The following is a 27,574-nucleotide window of genomic DNA, read 5'->3' on the forward strand; positions in this document are numbered from 1 at the left end:
AGGTATCAGCCAGGTGTGGTGGCTCACACCTGTAATCCCAGGGTTTTGGAAAGCTTAGGTGGGTAGATTGCTTCAGCTGTGGTCAAGGCCAGTCTGGGCAACATGGCAAAACCCATTCCTACAAAAAAAAAAAAAAAAAAAAAATTAGCCAGGTGTGGTGGCGCATACTTGTAGTCCTAGCTGCTTGGGAGGCTGAGGTGAGAGGATTGCTTGAGCCCAGGATGTCGAGGCTACAGTGAGCTATTGAGCCACTGCCCTCCAGCCTAGGCAACAGAGTGAGACCCTTTCTCAAAAAAAACAAAAAACAAAAAAACAAAAAACCTTAGTTGTCATAAGTTTGTTAATTTCAAGTGTTTTATATCAGGTCCCATCTCAACTGAGAGCATTTACTGTACCCAGCGTGGAACTCTCCAGGGCAAAGCCTTCTCAGACATCACACCTGCCAACCTCCCTGGCAGCAGACAGAACCCTTCACAGCACTCGCTCAAGAGCAGACTACCCACAGAGTCACGTTTCCGGTGACACCGCCTCCCACACGCCGTCAGTTTCCATCACAGGCGCCTTTTCAAACTCAGTGTCTTTAAAGATGGGGCATGTCAAGCTTGTGTCCTCCCCGGGAAGGAGTGAGGCTGAGACTGTGGACGAGCCAGTCTCAGAAGGTGCTGATGACAGCCTCGACGGTAATCCCAGTCCCGGTGCAAAGCCAGTACCTTGGGCAGGAAGGGTGGGGCCACCTTTAGAGTCCCTGACGCAGTGGTCATGGGGCATTGCCACAGGCAGGGAGTTTTGAGTCGCATCTCACACTCAGCTTTCTAACTTTCTTGTCTGGTTGAGGGTCCAAGTCCAATTTTTGTGCTATCTTTATTTATTTATTTAATTCTGAGACAGGGTCTTGCTCTGTCGCTCAGGCTGGAGTGTAGTGGGCATGATCAGGGTTCACTACAGCCTCAACCTCCCAGGCTCAAGCAATCCGCCTGCCTCAGCCTCCTGACCAGCTGGGACCACAAGCGTGTGCCACCACACCGGGCTAATTTTTGTACTCTTTGTGGAGACCAGGTTTCACCACGTTGTCCAGGCTGATCTTGAGTTCCTGGCCTTAGGTGATCTGCCTGCCTTGGCCTCCCAAAGTGCTGGGATTACAAGTGTGAGCCACCACACCTGGCTTACCAACTCATCTCTTGAGTCAATTTAAACCTGTTGGAAGCTGTTGGAGGCTAGGCCTGGTGGCTCACGCCTGCAATCCCAGTGCTTTGGAAAGCCTAGGCAGGAGGAGTTTGAGACCAGCCTGGCAACATGGTGAAACCCTGTTTTTACAAAAAATACAAAAATTAACTGGGTGTGGTTGTGTGCACCTGTAGTCCCAGCTACTGGGGAGGCTGAGGCAGGAGGATCGTTTGAGCCTGAGAATTGGAGCCTGCCTGGGAATTGGAGGCCGCGGTGAGCTATGAACACACCACTGCACTCCAGCCTGGGTGACAGAGCAAGACTCCATCTCTAAAAAAAAATTTTTTTAAACCCAAAAACCTGTTGGGGCACCAGAATCTCCACAGAGAACCCCACACTCCTGGGTCCCGGCACACACTTGGTTCAGGCACTGGCCTCCATCCTAAGGTTCTGCGGTGCCTTTGACTTGCTGTACTATTTTTTTGTTTTTTAGAACTCTTCTTTTCAGAACTCACAGTCTATTAACTTGCTGTAAATGACAACATAGGATGCTTTGGGGCCATGTCTCAGGTCTGCCCCTGCTCCACAGTCTTCCCACTCTTTCCCCCCAGCTGGCTGGCTGCCCTGCCACCTCCCACCCCTTACACCACACACGTACTTCTCAGCAACTTCCAACAGTGCACTCTGATCAGCTGCTAATCTGTCTAGACCAGGGGCTAGCAGGCCTGTCTTCTGTCTGTTTTTTTTGTTTGTTTGTTTGTTTTTTTGAGATGTTGCCTAGGCTGGAGTGCAGTGGCGTGATCTCAGCTCACTGTAATCTCTGCCTCCCAGGTTCAAGTGATGCTCCTGTCTCAGCTTCCCAAGTAGCTGGGACTATAGGCGCACGCCACCACGCCTGGCTAATTTTTTGTATTTTTAGTGGAGACTGGACGGGGTTTCACCATGTTGGTGAGGCTGGTCTTTTTTTTTTTTTTTTTTTTTTTTCTGAGATGACATCTCGCTTTGTCACCCAGGCTGGAGTGCAATGGCGTGATCTTGGCTCACTGTAACCTCCGCCTCCCGGGTTCAAGCGATTCTCCTGCCTCAGCCTCCCAAGTAGCTGGGACTACAGGTGCCCACCACCACGCCCAGCTAATTTTTATACTTTTAATAGAGACAGGGTTTCACCATGTTGGCCAGGATGGTCTCGATCTCTTGACCTTGTGATCCACCTGCCTCCGCCTCCCAAAGTGCTAGGATTACAGGCGTGAGCCACCGTACCTGGTGGTCAGGCTGGTCTTGAACTCCTGACCTTGTGATCTGTTCTCCTCAGCCTCCCAAAGTGCTGGGATTACAGGCATGAGCCACTGTGCCCGGCCCTGTCTTCTGTCTGTTTTTTTTTTGACAGAGTTTTGCCCTTGTTGCCCCGGCTGGAGTGCAATGGCGTGATCTTGGCTCACTGCAACTTCCGCCTCCGAGATTCAAGCAATTCTCCTGCCTCAGCCTCTCGAGTAGCTGGGATTACAGGCTCTTGCCACCACGCCCAGCTAATTTTTCTATTTTTAGTAGAGACGGGATTTCAACATGTTGGCCAGGCTGGTCTTCGACTCCTGACCTGAGGTGATGCACCTGCCTCGGCCTCCCAAAGTGCTGGGATTACAGGCATGAGCCACTGCACCAAGCCTGTCTTCTGTCTTTATAAAGCTTTCTCAGAAGGCAGCCACGCTCCTTCCTTTACACATTGTCTATGGCTGCTTTCACACTATGACATTGGAGCTGAGTCAGTCTGTCCCCAAAAGCTGGAAATTTCCCAGCTAGCCTTTTATTTTTTATCATTGTTATTATCATTATTTGTTATGATTATTATTTTTGAGACGGAGCCTTGCTCTGTCACCCAGGCTGGAGTGCAGTGGCATGATCTTGGCTCACTGCAACCTCCAACTCCGGGTTCAAGCGATTTTCCTGCCTCAGCCTCCTGAGTGGCTGGGACTACAGGCACGTGCCATCAAACTTGGCTAATTTTTGTATTTTTAATAGAGATCGGGTTTCACCATGTTGACCAGGCTGGTGTTGAACTCCTGGCCTCAGTTGATCTGCCCATCTCGGCCTCCCAAAATGCTGGGATTACAGGCGTGAGCCACCATGCCCGATGATTATTATTATTTTTTAGAGAAAGGGTCTCTCTATGCTCCAGGCTGGAGTGCAGTGGTGTGATCATAGTTCACTGCAGCTTTGAACTGGTCTCAAGAGATTCTCCAGCCTCAGCCTCCTGAGTAGCTGGGACTACAGGCACCCGCCACCACGCCTGGCTAATTTTTTGTATTTTTAGTAGAGACAGGGTTTCATTGTGTTAGCCAGGATGGTCTCGATCTCCTGACCTTGTGATCTGCCCGCCTCGGCCTCCCAAAGTGTTGGGATTACAGGCGTGAGCCACCGCGCCTGGCCATGTCTTCATATCTTTCTAAACATCTGTGGGAGATTAGGCTGGCTGCGGTGGCTCACACCTGTAAACCCAGCGCTTTGGGAGGCCGAGGCAGGCGAATCACTTGAGGCCAGGAATTCAAGACCAGCCTGGCCAAATGGTGAAATCTTGTCTGTACTAAAAATAGAAAAATTAGCCGGGCGAGGTGTCAGGCACCTGTAATCCCAGCTACTCAGGAGGCTGAGGTGAGAGAATCACTTGAACTTGGGAGGCAGAAGTTGTGGTGAGCCAAGATCGTGCCACTGCACTCCAGCCTGGGTGACAGAGTGAGACTCTATCTCAAAAAAAAAAAAGAAAAGAAAAGAAAAAAGAAATTTGGAAGATTTGTAAAAATTTATGGAGTAAATAAGAGAGTAAATGTAAATGCTTATACTCATTTTTTAATTACAGAGTTTAGAATAAATATTTTATCGCTTGACGGTCTGGCTCCAGCTGTCAGTGAGAACTCCGATTTGGAACAGGAAGTAAGTACAACAAAGTCATTTTTCATGGTCGATTGTTTTTGGCTTCAACTTTTTTTTTTTTAATTTTTAAAAAATTTAAAAATTGAGGCAGGGTCTCACTATGTTGCCCAGGCCGTCCTCAAACTGGGCTCAAGCAATCCTCCCGATTCAGCCTCCCAAAGTGCTGGGATTACAGGTGTGAGCGACCATGCCTGGCCCAATGTCGATTCTTATGTGGAAAAGCAAGGAATGTTTCATTTAGGCCTATAGTTTTCAACTCTGCCCCCTAGGGGACATTGGCAATGTCTGGTGACATTTTGGCTGTCATGACTAGGGGGTGGGTGACAGATGCCACTGGCATTGTGAGTGGGTGGAGGCCAGGAACACTGCTCCGTATTGTGTAATGCACCGGGTGGCCCCCAGCTGCCAAGAATGTTGTGGCCTCTGATGTCAAGAGTGCAGTAGGTGAGAGACCCTGATTTAGGTGCTAACAGGATGAAGCTACCTTGGTTAGCTGGTGATTAAAGCACATCCCACGTAAAGCCGCCCATGACAACATCTGCACAGAGGCAACACTTCACCAGCCGTATCCAGTCACACTCCCTGTTGTGATTTTTGTCCTGGTGGCCACCGGCACTGTCAGATACACGTGTTGGTTATACACAGTGATGACATTTTATTTTTATTTTAAAATATTTATTGTTTTTATTTTATTATTATTATTTTTTTTTTATTTTAAACTTTTTTTTTTTTTTTTGAGAGAAGTCTTGTTCTTATCCCCCAGGTTTGAGTGCAATGGCTCGATCTCGGCTCACTGCAACCTCCACCTCCCGGGTTCAAACGATTCTCCTGCCTCAGCCTCCCAAGTAGCTGGGATTAAGTCCCCTGCCACCACGCCCAGCTAATTTTTGTATATTTTAGTAGAGACGGGGTTTCACCATGTTGGCCAGGCTGGTTTCGAACTCCTGACTGCAAGTGATCCACCTGCCTCGGCCCCCCAAAGTGCTGGGATTACAGGCATGAGCCACTGCGCCCGGCCTATTATTATTATTATTATTATTATTATTATTATTATTTTGAGGCAGAGTCTCTCTCTGCTGCCCAGGCTGGAGTGCAGTGGTGTGATCTCAGCTCACTGCAAGCTCTGCCTCCTGGGTTCACACCATTCTCCTGCCTCAGCCTCCCGAGTAGCTGGGACTATAGGCACCCACCACCAGGCCCGGATAATTTTTTTTGTATTTTTAGTAGAGATGGGGTTTCACCGTGTTAGCCAGGATGGTCTCGATCTCCTGACCTCGTGATCCGCCCGCCTTGGCCTCCCAGAGTGCAGGGATTACAGGCGTGAGCCACCATGCCCGGCCTTATTATTATTTTTTTGAGACAGAGTCTCGCTCTGTCGCCCAGGCTGGGACTACAGTGGCACAATCTCAGCTCACTGCAACCTCTACCTCCTGGTTTCAAGCAATTCTTGTGCCTCAGCCTCCTGAGTAGCTGGGATTACAGGCACCCGCCACCCTACCCCACTAATTTTTGTATTTTTAGTAGAGATAGTTTCACCATGTTGGCCAGGCTGGTCTCCAACTCCTGACCTCAGGTGATTCACCCACCTCGGCCTCCCAAAGTGCTGGGATTACAGGCATGCGCCACCATGCCTGGCCCAATTTATTTATTTTTGAGACAGGTCTCACTCAGGCTGGAATGCAGTTGGGGGATCATGGCTGCCTTCATCCTCGATGTCCTAGGCTCAAGCAATCCTGCCCAGCCTCCTGAGTAGCTGAGACTACAAGCATGCACCCATGCCTGGCTAATTTTTTATTTTTTTGTAGAGATATGGACCGGCTGGGTTGTCCAGGCTGGTCTTGAACTCCCAGCTTCAAGCAATCCTCCTGCCTCGGCCTTTCAAAGTGCCGAGATTACAGGTGTGAGCCATTGCCCCCAGGCATGATGAAGCTTAATTTTTAAAATATTTTTTTTTCTTACAGAGGTAGGGTCTTGCTATGTCTCCCAGGCAGGTCTTGAACTCCTGAGCTCAAAGGATCCTGCCGCCTCAGCCACCTAACATTTCATCAGTCCATGATGAAATGTTTTTTTTTTGAGATAGAGTTTTGCTCTTGTTGCCCAGGCCGGAGTGCAATGGTGTGATCTCAGCTCACCATAACCTCTGCCTCCTGGGTTCAAGTCATTCTCCTGCCTTAGCCTGCCGAGTAGCTGGGATTACAGATACGTGCCACCATGTCTGGCTAATTTTGTATTTTTGGTAGAGACGAGGTTTCTCCATGTTGGTCAGGCTGGTTTCAAACTCCCAACCTCAGGCGATCTGCCCGCCTTGGCCTCCCAAAGTGCTGGGATTATAGGCATGAGCCACTGTGCCCGGCTGAAAATTTTTTAATTTTTTTTTTTTTCTTATAGAGGTAGGGTCTTGCTGTGTTGCCCAGGCAGGTCTTGAACTCCTGAGCTCAAAGGATCCTACCGCCTCAACCACCTAAAGTCCTTAAGTCCATGATGAAATGTTAAATGCCATCCACGTGCCACCTAAGCATGCGTCACACCATCAGGATTCCTGCAGCCCCGGGGACATGCCGTACTGAAGACGCCACAGTTCTGTTTAGAATACTCCGTGCCCACATCTAATGAGGACCTGGTGTGTCCCCTTGTCTGCGGGAGTGCCGCAGGTCCCCAGCTCCTAGGAGTGCAGTGTTCCTAGCATGTTGATATTTCCAAAACACTTCCCAGCCACCTCTGCCATTCTTCATTTTAGGAGGAAAGTGCTCAGAGAGAAAAAACAGCTGGCAAAATCTTCAGAGCCGAGGCGTCCACTGGGCAGGATGCCCCGAGGCAGGCCCAGGCGAGGAGCTGGGCATCACAGGGAAAGGCCGCCTCTGCAGAGGGGGATGAGAGCGAGGTCTCGGAGCATCTCAGTGCCAGCTCGGCTTCTGCCATCCAGCAGGACAGCACTTCCAGCATGCAGCCACCATCTGAAGCCCCCATGGTGAACACAGTCAGCTCAGCTTATTCGGAGGATTTTGAAAACTCTCCAAGTCTGACAGCATCTGAGCCAACCGCCCATTCCAAGGAGTCTCTTGACAGAACACTGGACGCTTTGTCTGAATCCTCTTCAAGTGTGAAGACAGACCTTCCACAAACAGCCGAGTCTAGGAAAAAGTCGGGCAGGCACGTGACAAGAGTGCTTGTGAAGGACACAGCTGTGCAGACGCCAGATCCCGCCTTCACCTACGAGTGGACCAAGGGTAAGCCTTGGGGCCCGTGGGGGCCGGGGCAGCCGGGACAGGAGCTCAGCGTGTGGTTTACAGCATCCTGGGAGACACGTGGGAGAGCTCAGGTTCCTGAGATTTGGGCTCTTGTTATTAATCACCTGGAGGGGTTGGCCAAGCAAGGTGGCTCACGCCTGTAATCCCAGCACTTTGGGAGGCCGAGGCGGGAGGATCACTTGAGGTCAGGAGTTCAAGACCAGTCTGGCCAACACAGGGAACCCTCTTCTCTACTAAAAATACAAAAATTAGCTGGCTGTGGTGGTGTGTTCCTGTAATCCCAGCTACTCAGGAAGCTGAGGCTTGAGAAGAACCCGGGAGGTGGAGGTTGCAGTGAGCTGAGATGATGCCCCTGCACTCCAGCCTGGGTGACAGAATGAGACTCTGTCTCAAAAAAAATAAAAGTCACCTAGGGACCTTGGCTCACCATTTCCTCTTCCATGGACGAGGGACAGCCGCCCTCGTGTGTCCCGATGTCTTCCTAGCCCTGAAGCATTCAGAAGGATCAGAACCAAGGACTAGGGTAGCACCTCCCACAGGATGATTCACGGGGGGACTCCAGCAAGGTCTGGAGACATTATTAGTTGTCACAACTCGGGGTGGGGAATGCTATCGGCATCTGCTGGGTGGAGGCCAGGGGTGCTATTCCACACCCCGCAGTGCACAGGATGCCTTTGTCCTGGAGAATGAACACCCTGGGTGACTTTCCAGATATTTCTCTCTCTCTCTCTCACTCTGTTTTTAGAGATGGGGTCTTGCTATGTTGCCCAAGCTGGAGTACAGTGACCCAATCATAGCTCACTGCAGCCTCAACTTCCCCAGGCTCAGGTGATCCTCCTACCTCAGCCTCCTGAGTAGTAGGATTACAAGCATGCGCCCCCATGCCTGGCTAATTTTTATATTTTTTATAGAGACAGGGTCTTGCCATATTGCCCAGCCTGGTCTCAAACTCCTGGGCTCAAGCAATCTGTCAGCCTTAGCCTCCCAAAGTGTTGGGATTACAGGCGTGAGCCACTGCACCCGGCCCTGTATCTTTTTTTTTTTTGAGATGGAGTCTCACTCTCTTGCCCAGGCTGGAGTGTAGCGGTGCGATCTTGGCTTACTGCAACCTCCACCTCCTGGGTTCAAGCGATTCTCCTGCCTCAGCCTCCTGAATAGCTGGGATTACAGGTATGTGCCACCACGCCCAGATAATTTTTGTATTTTTAGTAGAGATGGGGTTTCACCATGCTGGCCAGGCTGGTCTCAAATTCCTGACCTCGTGATCTGCCTGCCTTGGCCTCTCAAAGTGCTGGGATTACAGATGTGAGCCACCGCACCTGGCCCCCTGTATAATTTTAAAATGTTCTTTGTAGAGACAGGGTCTCACTATGTCCCCCAGCCTGGTCTTGAACTCCTGGGCTCAAGTGATCCTTCCACCTGCCCATGTTGGCCCCCCAAGGTGCTGGGACTACAGGCATAAGCCACCATGCCTGGCCTTCGGGCATTTCTCTCATTCCCAGCTTCAGTCTCGGCTCTTGCTGGTGGAAAGGCCCCATTCTTTTAAACATTCCCATGTTATTATTTTATTTTATATAATTTTATTTTATGAGATGGGGTCTCGCTCTGTTGCCCAGGCTGGAGTGCGGTGGCACAATCTCGGCCCACTGCCTCCTCCACCTCCTGGGTTTCAGCGATTCTCCCACCTCAGCCTCCCCAATAGCTGGGACTAGAGGTGCCTGGCTAATAAACATTCCCTTTTAATATCTCTTTTCTCATCCATATGGCTCTTGACAAGGTAGACTGGATGTGAAAAATGATGTAGTTCCCAGCCTGGCCAATATGGTGAAACCCCGTCTCTACTAAAAATACAAAAATTAGCCTGGTGTGGTGGCGCGCATCTGTAGTCCTAGCTACTCGGGAGGCCGAGGCACAAGAATCGCTTGAAACCAGAAGGTGGAGGTTGCAGTGAGCTGAGATCGTGCCATAGCACCCCAGCCTGGGCGACACAGTGAGACTCTGTCTCAAAAAAAAAAGAAAAGAAAAGAAAAGAAAAGCAATGTAATTCTCACTGGATCTATTTGTTTTGATTTGGGGGCTTAACCTAACATCAGCCTGACGGGCCCCCCGAGGAGAGGGTGACTGGTGTCTGTTTCTCAGGAGGGAAAGTCAATCACATGGACTGAGTCAAATCACCTTGGAGGTGTTAAATGGTATTTTCAACCTGGGATCTGGGCTCAGAATTGTTTGTGTCTCTCTGCATTTCTGTCCATATTTTTGGCAATTTCGGGATGCTTTCATGAAACACTGGCGAGGCTGTTTTCCTAGACTAGGACTGACAGGGAAAGGAGAAAGAAAAAACAGCAGCCATAAACACGCTGGCCTCAGAGCCCAGAGAACACGCAACATCCTGAGGTCAACAGTGACCCTTAGAAGAAGGGCTGGGAAAGCACATCCTCCACGGCTCTCGACTGCAGCCACCGTGAGCCGGAGCCACCGCTGCACCCAGCTAGGATACCCGTGCCTTGAGCCAAGAAAACCTAGCAGAAAAATGGAGGCAGCCTTGGGAAATACTTGAAAGGGGAAGAGGGTAAAAAAAAGTAAAGAAGGGCCGGGTGCGGTGGCTTACACCTCAGCACTTTCAGAGGCTGAGGCAGGAGGATTGCTTGAGCCTAGGAGTTCAAGACCAGCCTGGGCAACATAGGGAGACCCTGTCTCTACAAAAAATTTTAAAAATTAGCCAGGCGTGGTGGCGCACCTGTAGTCCCAGCTACCTGGGAGACAGATGGGAGGATTACGTGAGCCCAGGAGGCTGTAGTGAGCTGTGATCATGCCGCTGCACTCCAGACTGGGCAATAGAGCAAGACCCTGTCTCAAACCAAAAAAAAAAAAAAAAAAAAATGCAAGAGTGGCGATCACCTTCAGAAAGAGGGAAGAACAAGGTCACGTAGTTTATTCCAGGATCGTATCTGTGGACCCGAAAGTCATTTCTCTGTGTCCTGCCTGCTTACCCCTCTCTTTGTCCCCGAGATAGTGGCCAGCATGGCAGCCATGGGGCCTGCCCTGGGAGGCGCCTACGTGGACCCGACACCCATCGCCAATCATGTTATCAGTGCGGATGCAATAGAAGGTAACAGCCCGGCTCGGGGGATCCTTCCTGTCACATTTTACAGGACTCATTTCACTTGCAGATTCACACCCACTCTGGAGGTGTGGCACCCCTTGCATGCTGGCTTCCAGGGGTCCATTGGGCAGGGATTATTGCAGCCACAGGCACCTGCCATGAGGAGAGAAAAGGTGTGGATGCCCTTGAACCTTCTGTCTCTTGCAAAGAGACACCAATGTCACACAAAACAAGAGGGTGAAGAGTGATGCTTCTGTGCCCTGCACCCCAACAAGGCCACTTTTTTTGTTTGTTCGTTTTGAGACAGTCTCGCTCTGTTGCCCGGGTTGGAGTGCAGTGGCGCGATCTCCACTCACTGGGACCTCTGCCTCCTGGGTTCAAGCGATTCTCCTGCCTCAGCCTCCCGAGTAGCTGGGATTACAGGCACCTGCCACCACGCCCGGCTAATTTTTGTATTTTTAGTACAGACAGGGTTTCTCCATGTTGGCCAGGCTGGTCTCGAACTCCTGACCTCAAATGATCTGCCCACCTTGGTCTCCCAAAGTTCTGGGATCACAGGCCTGAGCCGCCCTGCCTGGCACAAGACCACTTTTGTTTTGTATGTTCCCCTTGGTGGCATTACATCAATAAGCCATAGTTTATTTCCCCCGAAGACATGTATTTGACTGATGCTGAGTTGCACAGCCTAGGTAGACATTCCCTTGCCTCCTGGGCTGAGTCTGTGTGGCCCTCACAAAGGCTCCAGTCCAGCCTGAGGCATGAGGGAGGGGCCCCAGCAGCCATCTTAGAGAGTTTAGTCTTTGTCGAGTCCAGTGGAGCCACTAAAGGCTTGTGATACATGTAGGGGTCCATCTGGTACCTACTATTTTTCTCCCTTTTCAATTTTTTAATTTTTTTTTTTTTTTTGAGACGGAGTCTTGCCCTGTCACCCAGGCTGGAGTGCAGTGGTGTGATCTTGGCTCACTGCAACGCCTGCCTCCCAGGTTCAAGCGATTCTCCTGCCTCAGCCTCCCAAGCAGCTGGGACTACAGGTGTCTGCCACTACACCTGGCTAAATTTTTTTTTGTTTTTTTAGTAGAGATGGGGTTTCACTATGTTGGCCAGGTTGGTCTCGAACTCCTGATCTCGTGATCCGCCTGCCTCGGCCTTCCAAAGTGCTAGGATTACAGGTGTGAGCCACTGTTGCTTAAACCCAGGAGTTCGAGGCTGCAGTGCGCTGTGATGGCACCACTGTACTCCAGCCTGAGTGGCAGAGCGAGACCCTGTCTCCAGAAAAAAAAAAAAAAGATTTCAGAGAGCAGCCTGGCACCTGAGCGGTAGGGGGGTGCTGCATAATTTGTGGGGCCCCAGCGAAGCCACCGAGTAACGCAGAGCTGGGTCAGCCCTGACCGCTTACAGCCCGGCCGTGCTGGCGCTCCATGATGTGCTGAAGCAGCAGCTGAGCCTGACGCAGCAGTTCATCCAGGCCAGCCGGCACCTGCACGCCTCCCTCCTGCGCTCCCTGGACGCGGACTCCTTCCACTACCACACCCTGGAGGAAGCCAAAGAGGTGAGCGCAGCTCCCCATGGGCAGGGGCAGGGCAGTAGGGGAGCGGCAGCTCCCAGAGGCCGGGCCGAAGGGATGTGGGCTCCAGCGCTCAGCCCAGGGCTGCAGGGATGCAGTGGGGCCATCACCTTCTGTCCCTGTGGAGGGAGCCTCATTTCCTGCCACCCTGTGGCAAAAGCTGGTACAGGGTGGGGTGCTGAGCTCCTGCACCTTGCAGCCAGCCCCGCCTGGGCTGTGTGACCTCAGACTAAAGGGACCTACTGTTCGTGGCACTGTTTTCTCCCATGGGAGGGGTCCTGTCCCTTTCCCTGAGCCTCCTGAGACATCCCCGAGATGGGGCCAGAGGCGGCCCAGCTGTTCTCCTCAGCAATCACCCTCACCTCTTTTTTACCCTCTAAGAATTTTTATCTGATTACCAGCCAGGTGCCATGGCTCACGCCTGGTGCTTTGGGAGGCTGTGATGGGTGGATCGCTTGAGGTCAGGCGTTTGAGACCAGCCCGGCCAATGTGGTGAAGCCCCATCTCTACTAAAAATACAAAAATTAGCCAGGGTGGTGACGGGCGCCTGTAGTCCCAGCTACTCAAGAGGCTGAGGCAGGAGAGTCGCTTGAACCTGGGAGGTGGAGGTTGTAGTGAGCTGAGATCGTGCCACTGCACTCCAGCTCGGGTGACGAGCAAGACTCCGTCTCAAAAAAACTTTTAAAAATCTGATTACCAAAAATTACGTGGCTGTTTTCTGAAAATCTTGTTGCAGAGATGTGTAACCTGCAAGTTCTCCTTAATTTCAGAGGTAACTATTACCAAGCTGATAGATATACTCCTTCAGACTTTTGTATGAACCATAGTATGCCTATTTCTTTTTTTTTAAATTTTTTTTTGACGGAGTTTTGCTCTTGTCGCCCAGGCTGGAATGCAGTGGTGTGATCTCAGCTCACTGCAGCCTTCGCTTCCTGGGATCAAGCGATTCTTCTACCTCAGCCTCTCAAGTAGCTGGGATTACAGGTGCCTGCCACCATGCCCAGCTAATTTTTGGAATTACAGGTGCGAGCCACCATGCCTGGCCACGTATTTCTTTATAGAAATGGCATTATACTATATGCAGTCCTTTATGGTGATCTACTCATAAACTTTTTTTTTTTCTTTTGAGACTGAGTTTCGCTCTTGTTGCCCAGGCTGGAGTGCAATGGTGCAATCTCAGCTCACTGCAACCTCCGCCTCCTGGGTTCAAGTGATTCTCTTACCTCACCTTCCCGAGTAGCTGGGATTACAGGTGCGAATCACCACGCCCAGCTAATTTTCCTATTTTTAGTAGAGACAGGGTTTCTCCATGTTGGTCAGGCTGGTCTTGAACTCCTGACCACAGGTGATCCACCTGCCTTGGCCTCCCAAAGTGCTGGGATTATAGGCGTGAGCCACCGCCCCCTGCTTTAAACATTTTACATAACAAATTTTTCGGTGTTTATTTCTAAAAAGTGATGTTAAAGGCCAGGTGTGGTGGTTCATTCCTGTAATCCCAGCACTTTGGGAAGCTGAGGCAGGGTGGGTCGCTTGAGCCCAGGAGTTCATGACCAGCGTGGGCAACATAGCAAGACTCCATCTCTATTAAAAAATACAAAAAAACTAGTTTAAGTTTAGCATAGTGGTGTGTGCCTGTAGTCCCAGCTCTCTGGGAGGCTGAGGTGGGAGGGTCACTTGAGCTGGGGAGGTTGAGGCTGTAGTGAGGGAGAAAGCAGGACTCTGTCTCAAACAAACAACCATAATGCAATAATACACAAACCAAATTTACTAAGTATCAAGGAATATCCAGTGTTGAGATTTCTGCTTGTCTGATTTAAAGTTGTGTGTTTTGTTCCGATTTTGTAATTCGGATCCAAAGTCCATACTACCCGATATGTCCTTTGAGCCTCTTAATCTAGAGCAGCGACCGGTTCTCAATGCTGAGCGGTTGGGGATCCCCTGGAAGCCCTGTGAAAGCGATGCTGGGCCCGCAAGCAGGCGGGGTGGGCCTGGAGCTAGGCGTTTCTCCCACATGCCCCGGGACACTGCTTTGGAACTGTGCCGAGTCCCCTGCACGCCAGGCCTCTCGTTTCCTTGTGGTTTATCTGCTGAAGAGGGCAGGTTGTGAGTCCCACGGGTCTCTACAATCTCCACTTTGCTCATTGCACCCCTCTGGGGGCTTTGAACTCATGCCTCTGTTGGGCGTCCGTCAGCCCATCCGATGCAGGCAGAAGCCATCTGACTGTGCCACCTGGCTGCAGCTCACCATAGCTCCCAGCTGCTTGCTCCAGGCGCTTCTCCCTGATCTCAGCCACTCCAAGGGCACTCACAGGCACCCCTCCCTTTCTCTGTCAGGGCTCACCCCTCACAGGGCTGACCTGGATGTCCCTCTACCCTGTGTTCCCACAGCCCCGTGTGCCAACCTGTCACACACATCCTGTGGTTTTACACTTCTGTCACTCCGACAGGAGCCTGCTGGGGACAGGTGCTGGCTCCACTCCCTCCTCCAGCACCCTGTCTCAGAGTGTACTGAGGTGACGATGGTGATGGTGTGGTCTGTCCTCTGCCTGACAGTACATTAGGTGCCACAGACCTGCCCCACTGACCATGGAGGACGCCCTGGAGGAGGTGAACAAGGAGCTGTGAGCACCAGCAGGTGGAGCTTGATGTGACGTCTTAACAAAAGGTATCCCGTCCTGTGTACTCAGTGCACACACACGCACACAAACACAGAGCTCATCAGTATCCAAGTGTGACATTCCGTGGTGGGGGCAGGTGGTACTGGGGTGATGGACACACACACACACACACACACACGTCAGCATCCAGGTGTGACATTCCATCGTGGGGCAGGTGGTGCTGCGGTGAGGGCCCCAGACTCCTCTGAGCCAAATCCCAGCTCAGTGACAGCTCTCCCAGCAGCATGCCCAGCTCCGTGACACCACAGGCCAGTGGAAATAGAGTTTCAGTGGAGCTGTCCCCACTCACAGCAGGACAGGGGCCACCAGCCTCTGCAGAGCAGCTCCACCCAGGCAGGTCCTGGCATCCCAGTGAGCCAGAGGGAGACAGGGTAGATGGGAGAAGCCCTGCTTGAGGGTAAGGACATGGGACCAGGTCAGCACGCTGGGGACGCCATGTGAGCCCCTGGACACGGCCTCTGACCCCAGGCTGCACAGCTCAAACCAGGACACGTGTCTCCTCACTCAGCCCGTGCACACTTCTGACTTACACATGTGCGGGAGAAAGGTCTTTAAAAAAAGGCTTTATTTGAAGGCAAAACAATGAAATCCACAAGAAATTACTAACAGCACGTGTTTACGTTTTATCCTGAATCATACATTTTAACAATTCACAGCTACAGGAAATCTAGAACAAAATCAAATATTCATCACGTTGGGTTGAAAAGTTGGAAGATTTTGCATCTTATTGAAAAGAATTTTTCAAAAATGTTTCTGTACAAATGAATGCAATTGCACCAGGCTGCCCATGGACACCAGGTGTGGCCGATTCCCAACGGTCACCCACCAGCTTCTGGCAGGAGCAGCTCCCCTCCTGGCCTCCCCTCCCTTCGGGGGTGTGAAATGAAATGATGGAGCGGAAGGCGCTGGCTGGGGTCGGGCTCCATGCTCTGGATGGGACTGGGCCGTAGCACACGCCAGCCGGTGCAGGGTTCTTCCAAGTGCAAAACTCAAGCAGGGGACGCGACGGGCACAGACTCCGAGGCAGCGCTCGACCTGAAGTGTCTTAGGCTGGTTTCCTGTTAGAATCTTGTTTCGCAGATAACAGCAAATGGCTACATTCCAGAAAAAAAATATCAACTTAAACAACTAAAATAACTGAACTAAGGGCCAGTACGCCTTCGAAGAATTAGGTTTCAGAATCTCACTGGGCCTCCTCTCAGGTCAATATTCTTCTTTCTAGACCTAAACCAAGGAGAGTAAAAATGAAAACCCTGCTTCACTTCGCAAGTCAAGTCAAAGTTTTGTGTTTCTGTTTTTCAATCCGCGGGCAGTCATGGCACTGGGCTTCAGCTTTGTCCCTACACAGCCGAGGGGAAGCCAGGTCAGGGCCGGTGGGTGCGGGGAGCTGGAGGAAGGAGCTGGGGTGCCGGCTCTGGCTCAGGCCAACCCTTCCTGCACATGCTCCTCCTGGAGCCTAGGAGGAGGCTTCAATCTGACTTAGGGCAGATGCACATCCATCCCTTCGTGGCTGAAGAATTTACTCGGGCGGAGGGTCTTGTGTTTTTTGCTTCACTATAAAGGAAAACGAGCCTGGGGCCCTGGTGGCTGCAGCGCCTCCTGGTGTGGTTTGTGGGTGGCACCCGTGCCCTCCACGCCATGGAGCACGGCGTTCCCACTGGGCATGCGCTGGTCTTCCTTCTCTTCCTGTGGCTCTCCACAAGTGGAGACGGTGTGAGAACTGAGCTGTCACTGCAATCTTCCTCTGCCAGTCAGCCAGGAAGGTCCCACAGCTGGCACCGCTGGCCACCGGCACGGCTCCCGGCATGGGCGCCTACTTACACTCGTCCCTGGCCTTCATGCGGGCGATGAAGGAGTAGCTCTTGTTCCTGCGGTAGTTCTCATAGGGGTCGTCCAGAGCCACGCCCACGCCTTTATACTGGTCCCACTTATCCCGGACGTCCCCCCCCTTGATGGGGTCCTGGATCCCTTGCTCCTTCGCACCGAGGCCGCCTGAGCCGCTCCAGCCTGGAAACAGAGACGCAGTCACAACCACAACAAGGCGGAGGCAGATGGGGGTGCATGTGGGGGGCTGAATGTCCAGACAGACAGTGTAGACATGGGAAATGGGTAGAGAGAACCCGCAGGCCGGCCCTGTCTAGAGGGTCTGGGTGGAGTCAGAACCGGCCTGACTCCATCCATCCCCACATGCATTGAGGAAGAGAAAGCGCTGGTGACTCCCGGGCCCAGCACGCGTGAGGACCCATCCCGTGCCCTCCCCATTCCCTCGCCTTACCCATCTTCACCAGCATCTGATGGCCTTTGTTCTCTTCTCCGAGCCTTGAGTCAGGGATGGGAGGCGCCGAATTAGAACCCAGACCAGCAGAGGAACTAAAATCGAGACAGGTTATTCTTTTTAAGAAGTAACTGAGACATTTATTGGAATGACAGTGATGAGGACACCTCACAGCCGCAGCTTGCGTGCATGCTCACTGTCATCAGGTGACACCGTATGCAGATTTTGCATCTCTACCCAATTATCCTGTCTCAGCTAGATAAGGGGGCTCCAGACGCTGGCCCCCACCCCACGCTCAGCATTGAGAGCAGGACACCTCAAACCCAGATGGTGGTTAGAAAGCAGACCCCAGTTACTGCCTCAGGCTTCGCCAAGTGGCTACTGTGGTGAAGGGTGAGGGGTGCCACTGTCCCCGGGCTAATGCTGGCGGCCTCCTAACACAGTCTCCTAACCACCAATGTTTCCACATTCACAGCAAAGCACCGCAGCTTCCCAGAGTTACCAGCGCAGCACTTAAGACAGGATCTTACGGCGGGGTGGGGCTCCTGGACCGTGACCGGCGTCTTCTTCCTGGGGAGTACGACTTGGACCGGGACCGCGACTGGGACCGGGAGCGGCTTCTGGAGGAGCGCGACCTGCTCCGACTTCTGCAGGGAAGGGTGCCCAAGGGTCAGCAGCAGCCAGGCGTCGTGGGGAGGCCACAGGAAGAGGCCTCAGGCACTGCCCTGAGGCAGCCTCTGCCTACCTAGATCTGGAGCGGGAGTAGGAACGGGAGCAGGAGCGCGACCTTGACCTTGAGTACGAGCCTGAAGACTTGGAGGATCTTGAGTTGGAGCGGGAGGAAGAACGCCCTCGACTCTTGGATCTGCTCCGAGACCTCGAGGGTCCGCTGCGGGGAGAGGCCTGATGATCGGGTGCCCCAGTGGATGGGCTGCACCCAGCCCACCCTGGCCCTCAGGTTCCTAGACCACCCCAGATGCAGGGGCTCTGGCTGTGGATGTGGCGCCATAGCCACAGCAACGGTACCAAGTTCCTAAATAGTGTGGCCGAGCCTGCTGCTGTGTGAATTCAGGCCATAGGCACAGGCTGTGTGAGGGCGGACGTGATGAGCGTATCTGGGGTCTGCTCCCACCCATCACAAGCTGTGGACCCTGGCCCCCCGGCCACTGCAGACATCTGCGCTTTTACCTGTTCCTCTTCTCCTGGCCTTTCCTCCGCCGGGCCCGCATTTTTGCTCGGAAGAACTCATAGAGGCCGTTCTGCTCCCAGCCTTCACTGTAAGACACGGCATTCCGTGTGTGACCACGTGATACCCACCCACAAGGAACTCGTGAAAAAGTCATCAGGAGTTAATCCACAGAACCTTGGAGAGTACATGGCCCTGTGGCTGTGGGCTCCGAGCATGGGCGCAGTAGAGCTTGGTTCAGTGTTCCCACAGGGCTGTCCTCCTGCAGCCCAGTGGCTCCTCTGGTGCCCATGCCCTTGCCGCCCTGCTGTTCCGCTGAGGTGGTGGGGACCCATGGTCTGTGGAACTGGGAAACAGGAACACTGACTCATGGGTGGACGGGCCTGCAGCCCAGCACAGGAAGGAGGAGTGACCACTGGGAAGGGTGGGCTGAGGGCCCTGTGGCAGCCGGCTGCTTGAGACGTGCCGCCGTGCCACACCTTCTCTAAGTTCTTCTGATGTGTCTCCATTAAAATGCCCTTCATTGAGGGCCACGTGTGTGCTGTGCCTGTGACACACACTTGTCACTCAGGCGGGGGGAGGGCAGTTTCTCCTGAGGGACAGCCACATTTTCTAGCCTGGGCAGAAGGTGTGGTTGCAGGGAGCGGGGAGAGGGGACAGAGGCCTCCCGCCCACCCCACTGACCTGGGCCCCTTACCTGTTCCTGGGCCTGTCGTGGGACGGGGGGCTGTAGAAGGCCTCCACTGCAGCCAGCAGCCTCTCGCTGGGTGGCATGGGGGGTGGGAGGCGGATGTCTTTAGGGTCCAAAGGCTTGTACTCGTGATCTTCCAGCTGCAGCAGAGAACCCAGCTGTCACCATGCCTGGGCAGAGCCCTCTCAGGCCCACCCAGGGTCTGCAGGGAGTGGGGTCAGGGCAGGGCCCAGGTTCAGTGTCAAGGGTACCCTGGGCACCAGAGCTCCTCATGCTTCCCTCTTGGGGATCCCACTCTCTTGTAGGACCTCAGCCACACCAACCATGGTGGGTCATAGCTGCTCTGAGGCTGATGACAGTCACAGGGTTCTCTCTTCAGAAAATCACCCACAGGGGACATGGTCTCCAAACTCAGGTGACCTGAACACCCTCTGGTTTATTCACAGACATGCAGCGGGCCCCTCACGTCACCCTTTGCTTGCAATGCCTACCCTGGGCACCCCCTCAGAACAGCCTCAGCCCCCGCCCTGGAGCCCCCTGGCCTGTCTCCTTCTTCTGCTCCGTCTCTGTCCTCCTGTTGAGGCCCTGCCCTGCCTGGCTTGCCTGGGCCCCCGCCCGCAGCTCTCCCTGCTGCCCATGGCTCCATGAAGTCTGCCTGGACTTCAGGTGGATGTGTCTGAGGGGGGATGGGAAGTGGCAGTGGCCAGCATGCCCTTGGAGGCCCCGAGCCCCAGCCCTGGCCTCCCCAACCCCCCCCTTTTTTTTTTTGAGACGGAGTCCTGCTCTCGCCCAGGCTGGAGTGTAGTGGCGTGATCTCGGCTCAGTGCAAGCTCCGCCTCCCGGGTTCACGCCATTCTCCTGCCTCAGCCTCCCGAGCAGCTGGGACTACAGGTGTCTGCCACCACGCCTGGCTAATTTTTTGTATTTTTTAATAGAGACGGGGTTTCACCGTGTTAGCCAGGATGGTCTCGATCTCCTGACCTCGTGATCCGCCCGCCTCGGCCTCCCAAAGTGCTGGGATTACAGGCGTGAGCCACTACGCCTGGCCAGACCTGGCCCCTTCTTGCCTCACCTCTTGCCCTATGCTCCGGCCACCCCACAGTGGTACCAGCTGCTGCCAGCCCTGCCCGGCTTCTCCAGGGCCACCCCCCTGTGTGCTTGGTAGGCACAGCTCACAGGTGACTCCTTCTAAGACATTCCCTCCATCAGCAGCCCTGGGACAAGGTGCTTCTGAGGCCCTGGACCAAGAAGGACGAAGAGAGGACTCGAGCCTCATAGCCCAGCTAGCCCCACATGGCTGAAGCTCCCTGTGGTGGGAGGGATAGGACGGGCAGGGCAGGGCAGACATGGTGTCGCTTACAGCCACACCGTGCTACTCCGGTTCGGCACCTCCCACTGACGGATCAGGGTCCCTAGGGAGTGGGAGATGAAGGGGAGCCCCGGGAGGCACCCGGTCCCGTGCATTCACTTTTCACAAGGAGAAACGGGGACCAGCATGGTAAGCGTGCTCAGCTTGGAGCCCATTGTGGGGCATTACCTTCACGAGGGGGGCCATCAGCCCAGCAGGGAGATCGAAGTAGGGCACGTTGGGGACCAGGCTGGGGTCATCGTGGTTGATGTGGGGCGGGCCCTGTCGCCGCATGTGTGGGGGCTGCCCGTTGAAGCCGTGGGGGGGAGGGCCAAAGTCAGGGTGCTGGGGTCCAGCCCAAGGCGGGTGCTCGTTGATGCCAGGATGAGGCATGCGGTGGCCAGGGTGGTGGTGAGGGGGCCCCATTTCTGCAAAACAGAGACTTGCTTCAGGACCACAGGCCAGTCAGGATCTCCCAGGCGACAAGTGCTGGAGGGGAGGGGCTCAGTGAAGGGCCAGGAGACGAACCCCTCCTGGGAGCCTGTCCAGCATCTTCTCTCACTGCTTAAGACCAGGCAGCGAGGCACTGAGGAGCCAGGCTCCGAGGGGCCTGTCCCGCACCCATAGGCACAGCCGAGGGAGCTTGAGGCTGAGAGAAGAGAACCCCAAAACCCCAAAACTGCAAGGTGAGGGCTAAGTTGTGACCCTCCGAATCCATACGCTGAGGTCCCAGCCCCCAGTAGCTCAGGACGGAACTGTATTTGGAGACAGAGCCTTCAAAGACACAAATGAGTTAAAATGAAGCCATAGTGGCCCGAATCCAACGTGACTGTTGCCGTTATAATAAGAGATTAGGACACAGACATGTAGAGAGAAGACGGTCACCTATGAGCCAAGGAGACAGGCCTCCAAGACACTAACCTGCACCCGCCACACCTCCACCTCGGACCTCCAGCCCCCAAATCCTTAAGACAATACATTCCAGCTGTTGAAGCCGTCCAGGCTGCGGGACTTTATCATGTCAGCCCAAGCCAAAAAGTAAAAGCAATAAATGTGCCAAGCGGTCTTCAAGCTGCATTTATAATCAGAAATGTATTTAAAGAGAGAAGGCCGGGCATGGTGGCTCACGCCTGTAATCTCAGCACTTTGGGAGGCCAAGGCGGGTAGATCACTTGAGGCCCAGAGTTTGAGACCAGCCTGGCCAACATGGCGAAACCCCATCTACTAAAAATACAAAAATTAGCTGGGCATAGTGACTGGTGCCTGTAATCCCAGCTACTGAGGAGGCCAAGGTGGAAGAATCACTTGAACCCAAGAGGAGGCTGCAGTGAGCCGAGACTGTGCCACTGCACTCCAGCCTGCGTGACAGTGAGGCTCAGTCTCAAAAAAACAACAAACAACAACAACAACAACAACAAAAGGCCAAGCGAGGTGGCTCACACCTTTCATCCCAGCACTTTGGGAGGCCGAGGCGGGCGGATCACCTGAGGTCAGGAGTTCGAGACCAGCCTGGGCAACATGGTGAAACCCTGTCTCTACTAAAGACACAAAAAATTAGCCAGGCATGGTGGCGCACACCTGTAATCCCAGCTACTGGGGAGGCTGAGGCAGGAGAATCACCTGAATCTGGGAGGCGGAGGTTGCAGTGAGCTGAGATTGTGCCATTGCACTCCAGCCTGGGCAACAGGGTGAGACTCTGTCTCAAAAAAAAAAAAAAAAGTACTAAAAGATTAGAAATAAAATCAATAACAAAGATACTAGGCATGGTGGCTCCCATCTGTAGACCCAGCTACTCTAGAGGCTGAGGTGGGATGACTGCTTGAGCTCAGGAGTTTGAGAGTAGCCTGGCCAACATAGCAAGACCCCATCTCTATTTAAAATAAAATAAAATTTTTTTTAAAAAGAAAACTAGTTTTTTGTTTTTTTTTTTTTGAGACAGCGGTCTGTCGCCCAGGGTGGAGTACAGTGGTGCGATCACAGCTCACCGCAACCTCAGCCTTCTGAGCAGCTAGGACCATAGGCGCCTGACACCGCGCCAAGTATTGATTTTTTAAACGAACTAATACAACGGGAAAACTGATGCAAAAAACAAGCAGCAGCAGTAAAAAGAACGAGGCCCCGCCCTGCCCTCGCCACGCCCACCCACGGCAGGAACCTTTTCCTACTGGCTCTGCCTCATCTGCAGCCAGCCGGGCCTCATCAGGGCGGCAAAACTGAGTCTGTGCCCCCACTTCCTGAGAACCCAGGCCGGGCTCCTCGGACGTCCCATGACCCTGTGTCTGTCACTGTGCACTCAGGAGCATGGCAGGGCCACAAGCAGCGCCACCAGCCTGCTCGGCAGGCGAGCCGTGGATGCCTCCGCCAGGCCCTACCCAGGCGCCCGTACACTCACCGGCAGGGAAGTCCCCCTGGGGGTAGTCGAAGCGGTGGGGATAGGGCGGCCGCTCGAAGGGGTGCCGTGGCGGGAAGTCGTCCTGCATGAAGCGGGGCGGGAAGCGGTTGAAGTTGTGGGGGTGCGGAGGCTGGTTGAACTGCGGGTGCTGCTGGTGGGGCGGGAAGGGCCCCCGGAAGTGTGGGGGCCGCTGCATGCGGAAGGGCGGCTCGCGCTGGCCCCCGCCCCAGGGCGGCTGCTCGTGCTGGCTGTTCCAGGGGCCCTCGAACTGGCTGTTCCAGGCGGCGTCGGGCTGGTTGTTCCAGGGCGCGTCGCGCTGGCCGTTCCAGCCGGGGTCACCGCGCTGCTCGCCCCACATGCCCTCGTGGCTGTTGTTCCAGGGGGGGCAGTGGGGTGGGCCGCCCTGGTGGTGCGGGTAGGGTGGCTGCTCTGGCGGCTGCAAGGGAAGGGACAGGCTTGAGCCCTGCGTGGTCTAGGCCCTAGCGCTCGGCAGCATCACAGCGCTCGGCAGCATCACAGCGCTGGCTCAGACCATGGAGGCGCTGCCCTGGCCACGTTGAGGCACCTCCTACGCTGACGCCTGCGAGGATGCTGGGCACCTGCTCTCAGCCCGGACCACATGCTGCTGCAAAATGACCAGACACCCAACCGCTGCACCCGCATCTCAGTCCCGGGGCTGTTTCTGCCGCTGGGGCGCGCTGCACCCGCACACAGGCCGCCCGCGCCACAAGGTGCTCCCCGCTACCACTGCCAGACAGACGCCAGCTCCCTCGCCCCTCAGGGGCAGGTGCAGAGGCACAGACGGTATCGCTTCTCAGGGCACCCCAGGCACCCATGGGGCGGGGCTCACTCTGACACCCCCTGCCCTGCCTCACTCCCCCTCTCCCCAAAAGCCGTCTGCTGGGCAGATACACTGCGGCACACACATCCTTGTCCTGGGGTCTGCTTCTGGGGACCTTCAAACCAAGCCAGCATCTTCCTGTAGACTGAAGACAGGAGGCTCTTCCCTCATCAGCTTCTGCTCTGGAGACTTAAAGCCAGGAGGGCAAACTCCAGCTTGGGCAGGGGAGGGGAGGAGCACAGAGGCCAATGAGAAGGCCGGTGTTTAGGGTCACAGCTGGGTAACTGCGCTGACCCCTACTAAGGGGAGGCTGGCCCAGGCTGCCACATTCACCAGGCTTCCAAGAGAAGCCAGAGAGCCAGATATTAAATATCAGGAACTACTTGTTTTTCTTTTTCTTAATTTGAGACAGTCTCGCTCTGTTGCCCAGGCTGGAGTGCAGTGGCGCGATCTTGGCTCACTGCAACTTCCACCTCCCGGGTTCAGGTGATTCTCCTGCCTCAGCTTCTCGAGTAGCTGGGATTATAGGCGCCTGGCACCATGCCCAGCTATTTTTTTATCTTTAGTAGAGGCGAGGTTTCACCACGTTGGCCAGGCTGGTCTCAAACTCCTGACCTCAAATGATCTGCCCACCTCAGCCTCCCAAAGTGTGGGATTACAGGCGTGAGCCACCACGCCCAGCCTTTTCTTTTTTAGAGACAAGGTCTCACTCTGTCACCCAGGCTGGAATGCAGTGGCATGACCATAGCTCAATGAAGCCTGAAGTCCTGGCTGAACCAATCTTCCTGCCTCAGACCGCTGTGTAGCTGGGACGACAGGTGTGCACCACCATGCCAGCTTATTTTTATTCTTTGTAGAGATGGAGTCTTGCCTTGTTGCCCAGGCTGGTCCCAAACTCCTGGCCTCAAGCAATCTTCCTGCCTTGAGAAATTACTTTTAAACGTGTTAAGACCCCACATGGCCAAGTCAAGCAGGCCAGGCTGCTGTTTCTCAGTGTGGACTGCAGGATGCACTGCTGGCCTAGCGGGCACCCTCAGTGAGGGGCGTGCCCATTGTCCTGAGCCCAACCCTCTGGTCTGCAAAAAGACTGAGCCTGGAGACACTAAGGGCCTGTTTCCACACCTACAAAACAGGGACAAGAACTGCCCCCTCTCCAGCAGAGGGTACCTGCAAAACAGCCACCACCATCTGGCTCCCGGCCAGCACTTGGAGGTGGGAGCTGTCTTTATGGGGGTGTCCAATCTTTTGTGAGGTTCAATTTCGTGTCCTGAAGCTGGGGATGGGAGGCTCAAAGCCACAACCACCAAGTCTCAGTCCAGAGCCAGTCTCCTTGCCATCCTTACACCTGTCCCTGCAGACAGGGAGTCACCTGGAAAGGCCACGCTGCAAAGCCAACCAGGCCCCACGGTCAAGGGGGAAAGTCGCGCCCTGGAAGACCCGGGGCTGTGCCTCAGTGCTGAAAGTGGACCCAGCACGCTCCAGGGCATTTCACAGCCATGCTGTGCCAGATAAGGTGGCCCCTGCCTTGGCCCAGGGGTATGTGACCCATAGCAAAGCTGCATCTGAGGCCTCCCAGGGGCAACACGGCTGACATTTCTGACATTCCCCCTTTCCTTACAAAAGCACCTTGTTCTTTCCAGGATGACAAAACACTGACACTCAACTAGCTTAACCTGTTTAAGGAGGACAGGAAACAGAACACCCTGACGTGCCTTGCAGCATTAAACTCCCCTGCACTCGCAGGACAATGGTGATCTATACTACAGAGAAGCCCAAACCATCAAAGCTCGGGGAAGGGACGTGAAGACCTGTCACTTGACCTGTCCTGGAGCCACAGGAAGACAGGGCTGTCACTAACCCAGCATAAGCTCTGCCACAGAATATCCCTCATTGTTCCCCAGTAAGCCACTCAATGCCCACCAACTGGCATAGGGGAGGCTACCCCATCAGGCCAAGCGTGCCCCATCTGCTCCCACCCCAGGTTCCAATCAATACCTGCTGCTGGCCCCAAGGAGCCACGGGGTGAGGCTGGTCAAACCAAGGGGGCTTGTTTGGTGGGATCTGGTCGTGTGGCCCGGGGCCCCGGGGACCGGCGGCTGCAGGATCCTGGACCCCTCCTGGAGCTTCGTACTCTGAAGAGCCAGGCATCTGGATGGGAGGCTTGCTGTCATCTAAATCCAAGTGACAGGCAGTTAGAGCAGGCCTGGCAGCAGGAGGCGCTGTCTCCTCTCCACACTACCCCAGAGCAAACCAGGCTACCGCTTTTAGTGCCCAGTGGATGATCGCTTCAGGACCCACTAAAACCATGACTATCACTGGCTTCCAGGAAGGGGACAGGGCGAGGGGAGGTTTCGACCTTGAACATGACACACATCTGTCCTTTTCAAAGCTTTACAAGAAACATGCCTCACTTCTGCCTTCTTGGTTTGCTGAAGAATTTCTATCCACACTGAATTTGATTAGACATCTTTACTGTATCTAATTAAAAGGTCATTTCCCCACATCTGTTATTTTCTATTCTATACAATCCTCATATTCCTACAACAAATCTTCTTTGATCAGAATGTAATTTTAAAATCCTTTGCTAGGCCGGGTGCGGTGGCTCACGCCTGTAATCCCAGCACTTTGGGAGGCTGAGGTGGGTGGATCCCAAGGTCAGGGGATCGAGACCATCCTGGCTAACACGGTGAAACCCCGTCTCTACTAAAAATACAAAAAAGTAGCTGGGCATGGTTGCGGGCACCTGTAGTCCTAGCTACTCAGGAGGCTGAGGTAGGAGAATGGCGTGAACCCAGGAAGCGGAGCTTGCAGTGAGCTGAGATCACGCCACTGCACTCCAGCCTGGGCGACAGAGCAAGACTCCATCTCAAAAAAAAATCAAAAACAAAATCCTTTGCTAGATTCTGCTAAGATTTCCTTCAGTATTTCCGTGTCTTTTTCAGAAGTGACACTAGATTGTATTTTCTGAGACAGGGTCTCGCTTTGTTACCCAGGCTGGAGTGCAGTGGTGTAAATGCGGCTCACTGCAGCCTCAATCTCATGGGCTCAAGTGATCCTCCCACCTCAGCCCCCAAGTAGCTGGGACAACAGGTGAGCACCATTTTTCTATTTTTAGTAGAGATGGGGTTTCACCATGTTGCCCAGGCTAATCTCAAACTCCTGGGCTCAAGCGATCTGCCCATCTCGGCCTCCCAAAGTGCTGGGATTACAAGCGTAAGCCACCATGCCTAGCCAATTATATTTTCAGTCTGTGCATTGTCCTTCCTGCCTGATGTAATAGTTACCCTAGTCTTGGGGAATGATCTGGGTACCTTTCCTCTATTTCTTTTCTCTGGGAACAGGAAACAGATTTTCTGCTGTTCAGGAATGGGATGGTTGTAGTTTTACTCTAGGATCACCTGGCTCGTGCTTGTAAATGGATGAAAACCTGGGCCTAGGAGCAGGCCTGGGACGAGGGAACAAGAACTGTGTCTGAGGGTGGCAGACTGCTTTCTGACTACACTCGGTGCCCAGCCTCTGGGGGCTGTTTCCTGGGGGCAGGCTGAGCTGAGGGAGCCCCATACCAGGCTGGGTGGTGGGCGGGATGGCAGGGGCAGGTGCTGGGGCCGGGGGTGGAGCAGGCGGTGGAGGCGTGGCCTTGACTTCAGCCTCCATCTGCGGCATCTGGAGCTGCTGCTGCTGCTGTTGCTGCTGCTGCTGCTGCTGCTGGGCCAGGCTGGTGACAAACTCCTCGTGCTGCGTCTTGAGGGTCTGGATCTGCTGCTGGAAGGCCAGCTGCACCGGCTGGACCACTGAGGAGTACTCGTTGATGAGGGTGGCCTGAGAGAGAGAAGAGCACCCGCTGCTCAGTATGCGGCCTTGGGGCTCGCTGCCTGGCGCCAGAGGACAAACGCCTGGAAAGCAGCAGAGCCTGGGGGACCTGGGGCAGGTGGACAGGGAACCGTCACGTGAAACAGCCAACACAGTCTGGGCAATCAGAGTGTGCGCTGGGATCTGGCCAGAGATTTGGGGATGAGGATGTTCGTTGCAGCGTGGTTTACGACTCCCTGATAACAGAACGAGCAACGATAGCCGTGTCCTGGCCGCTTCGTGGCTGCTCAGCGAACACTGCCCACCGACATTCTGGGACACGCTCATGGGCTCTGCCTCCCACTCGCCA

General features: G+C 54.1%; 2 protein-coding genes across 7 annotated transcripts in view; one reads left to right on the forward strand and one right to left on the reverse strand.

The window, feature by feature from the left end:
* Positions 1-18,689, forward strand: part of C20H19orf44 (chromosome 20 C19orf44 homolog) — a 25,150-nt gene extending 6,461 nt beyond the window's left edge. Inside the window, exons 3-9 of one of the 5 annotated variants that reach the window (XM_008966086.5) lie at positions 365-680; positions 4,016-4,089; positions 6,827-7,316; positions 10,351-10,446; positions 11,823-11,989; positions 14,558-14,669; positions 17,433-18,689. In XM_008966086.5, coding sequence (XP_008964334.4) covers positions 365-680; positions 4,016-4,089; positions 6,827-7,316; positions 10,351-10,446; positions 11,823-11,989; positions 14,558-14,629 — 1,215 coding nt within the window. In that variant the 3' untranslated portion in view covers positions 14,630-14,669; positions 17,433-18,689. Of the gene's footprint in view, positions 1-364; positions 681-4,015; positions 4,090-6,826; positions 7,317-10,350; positions 10,447-11,822; positions 11,990-14,557; positions 14,670-15,338; positions 15,939-17,432 lie in introns of those variants that run through there. The other 4 variants (XM_055103770.2, XR_004668063.3, XR_008622116.2 and 1 more) reach the window with 4 other exon arrangements.
* CHERP (calcium homeostasis endoplasmic reticulum protein) overlaps positions 15,230-27,574 on the reverse strand; it is a 26,592-nt gene continuing 14,247 nt past the window's right edge. For both annotated transcript variants that reach the window (XM_003813550.6, XM_008966087.4), the window contains exons 8-17: positions 26,979-27,234; positions 25,411-25,586; positions 22,575-23,010; positions 20,372-20,610; positions 18,841-18,974; positions 18,146-18,232; positions 17,703-17,846; positions 17,488-17,604; positions 16,958-17,052; positions 15,230-16,689 (exon numbers count right to left, since the gene is read on the reverse strand). In XM_003813550.6, coding sequence (XP_003813598.1) covers positions 16,496-16,689; positions 16,958-17,052; positions 17,488-17,604; positions 17,703-17,846; positions 18,146-18,232; positions 18,841-18,974; positions 20,372-20,610; positions 22,575-23,010; positions 25,411-25,586; positions 26,979-27,234 — 1,878 coding nt within the window. In that variant the 3' untranslated portion in view covers positions 15,230-16,495. The remainder of the gene's footprint in view (positions 16,690-16,957; positions 17,053-17,487; positions 17,605-17,702; positions 17,847-18,145; positions 18,233-18,840; positions 18,975-20,371; positions 20,611-22,574; positions 23,011-25,410; positions 25,587-26,978; positions 27,235-27,574) is intronic.

This window comes from Pan paniscus, chromosome 20, assembly GCF_029289425.2.
Source record: "Pan paniscus chromosome 20, NHGRI_mPanPan1-v2.0_pri, whole genome shotgun sequence".
NCBI lineage: Eukaryota > Metazoa > Chordata > Mammalia > Primates > Hominidae > Pan > Pan paniscus.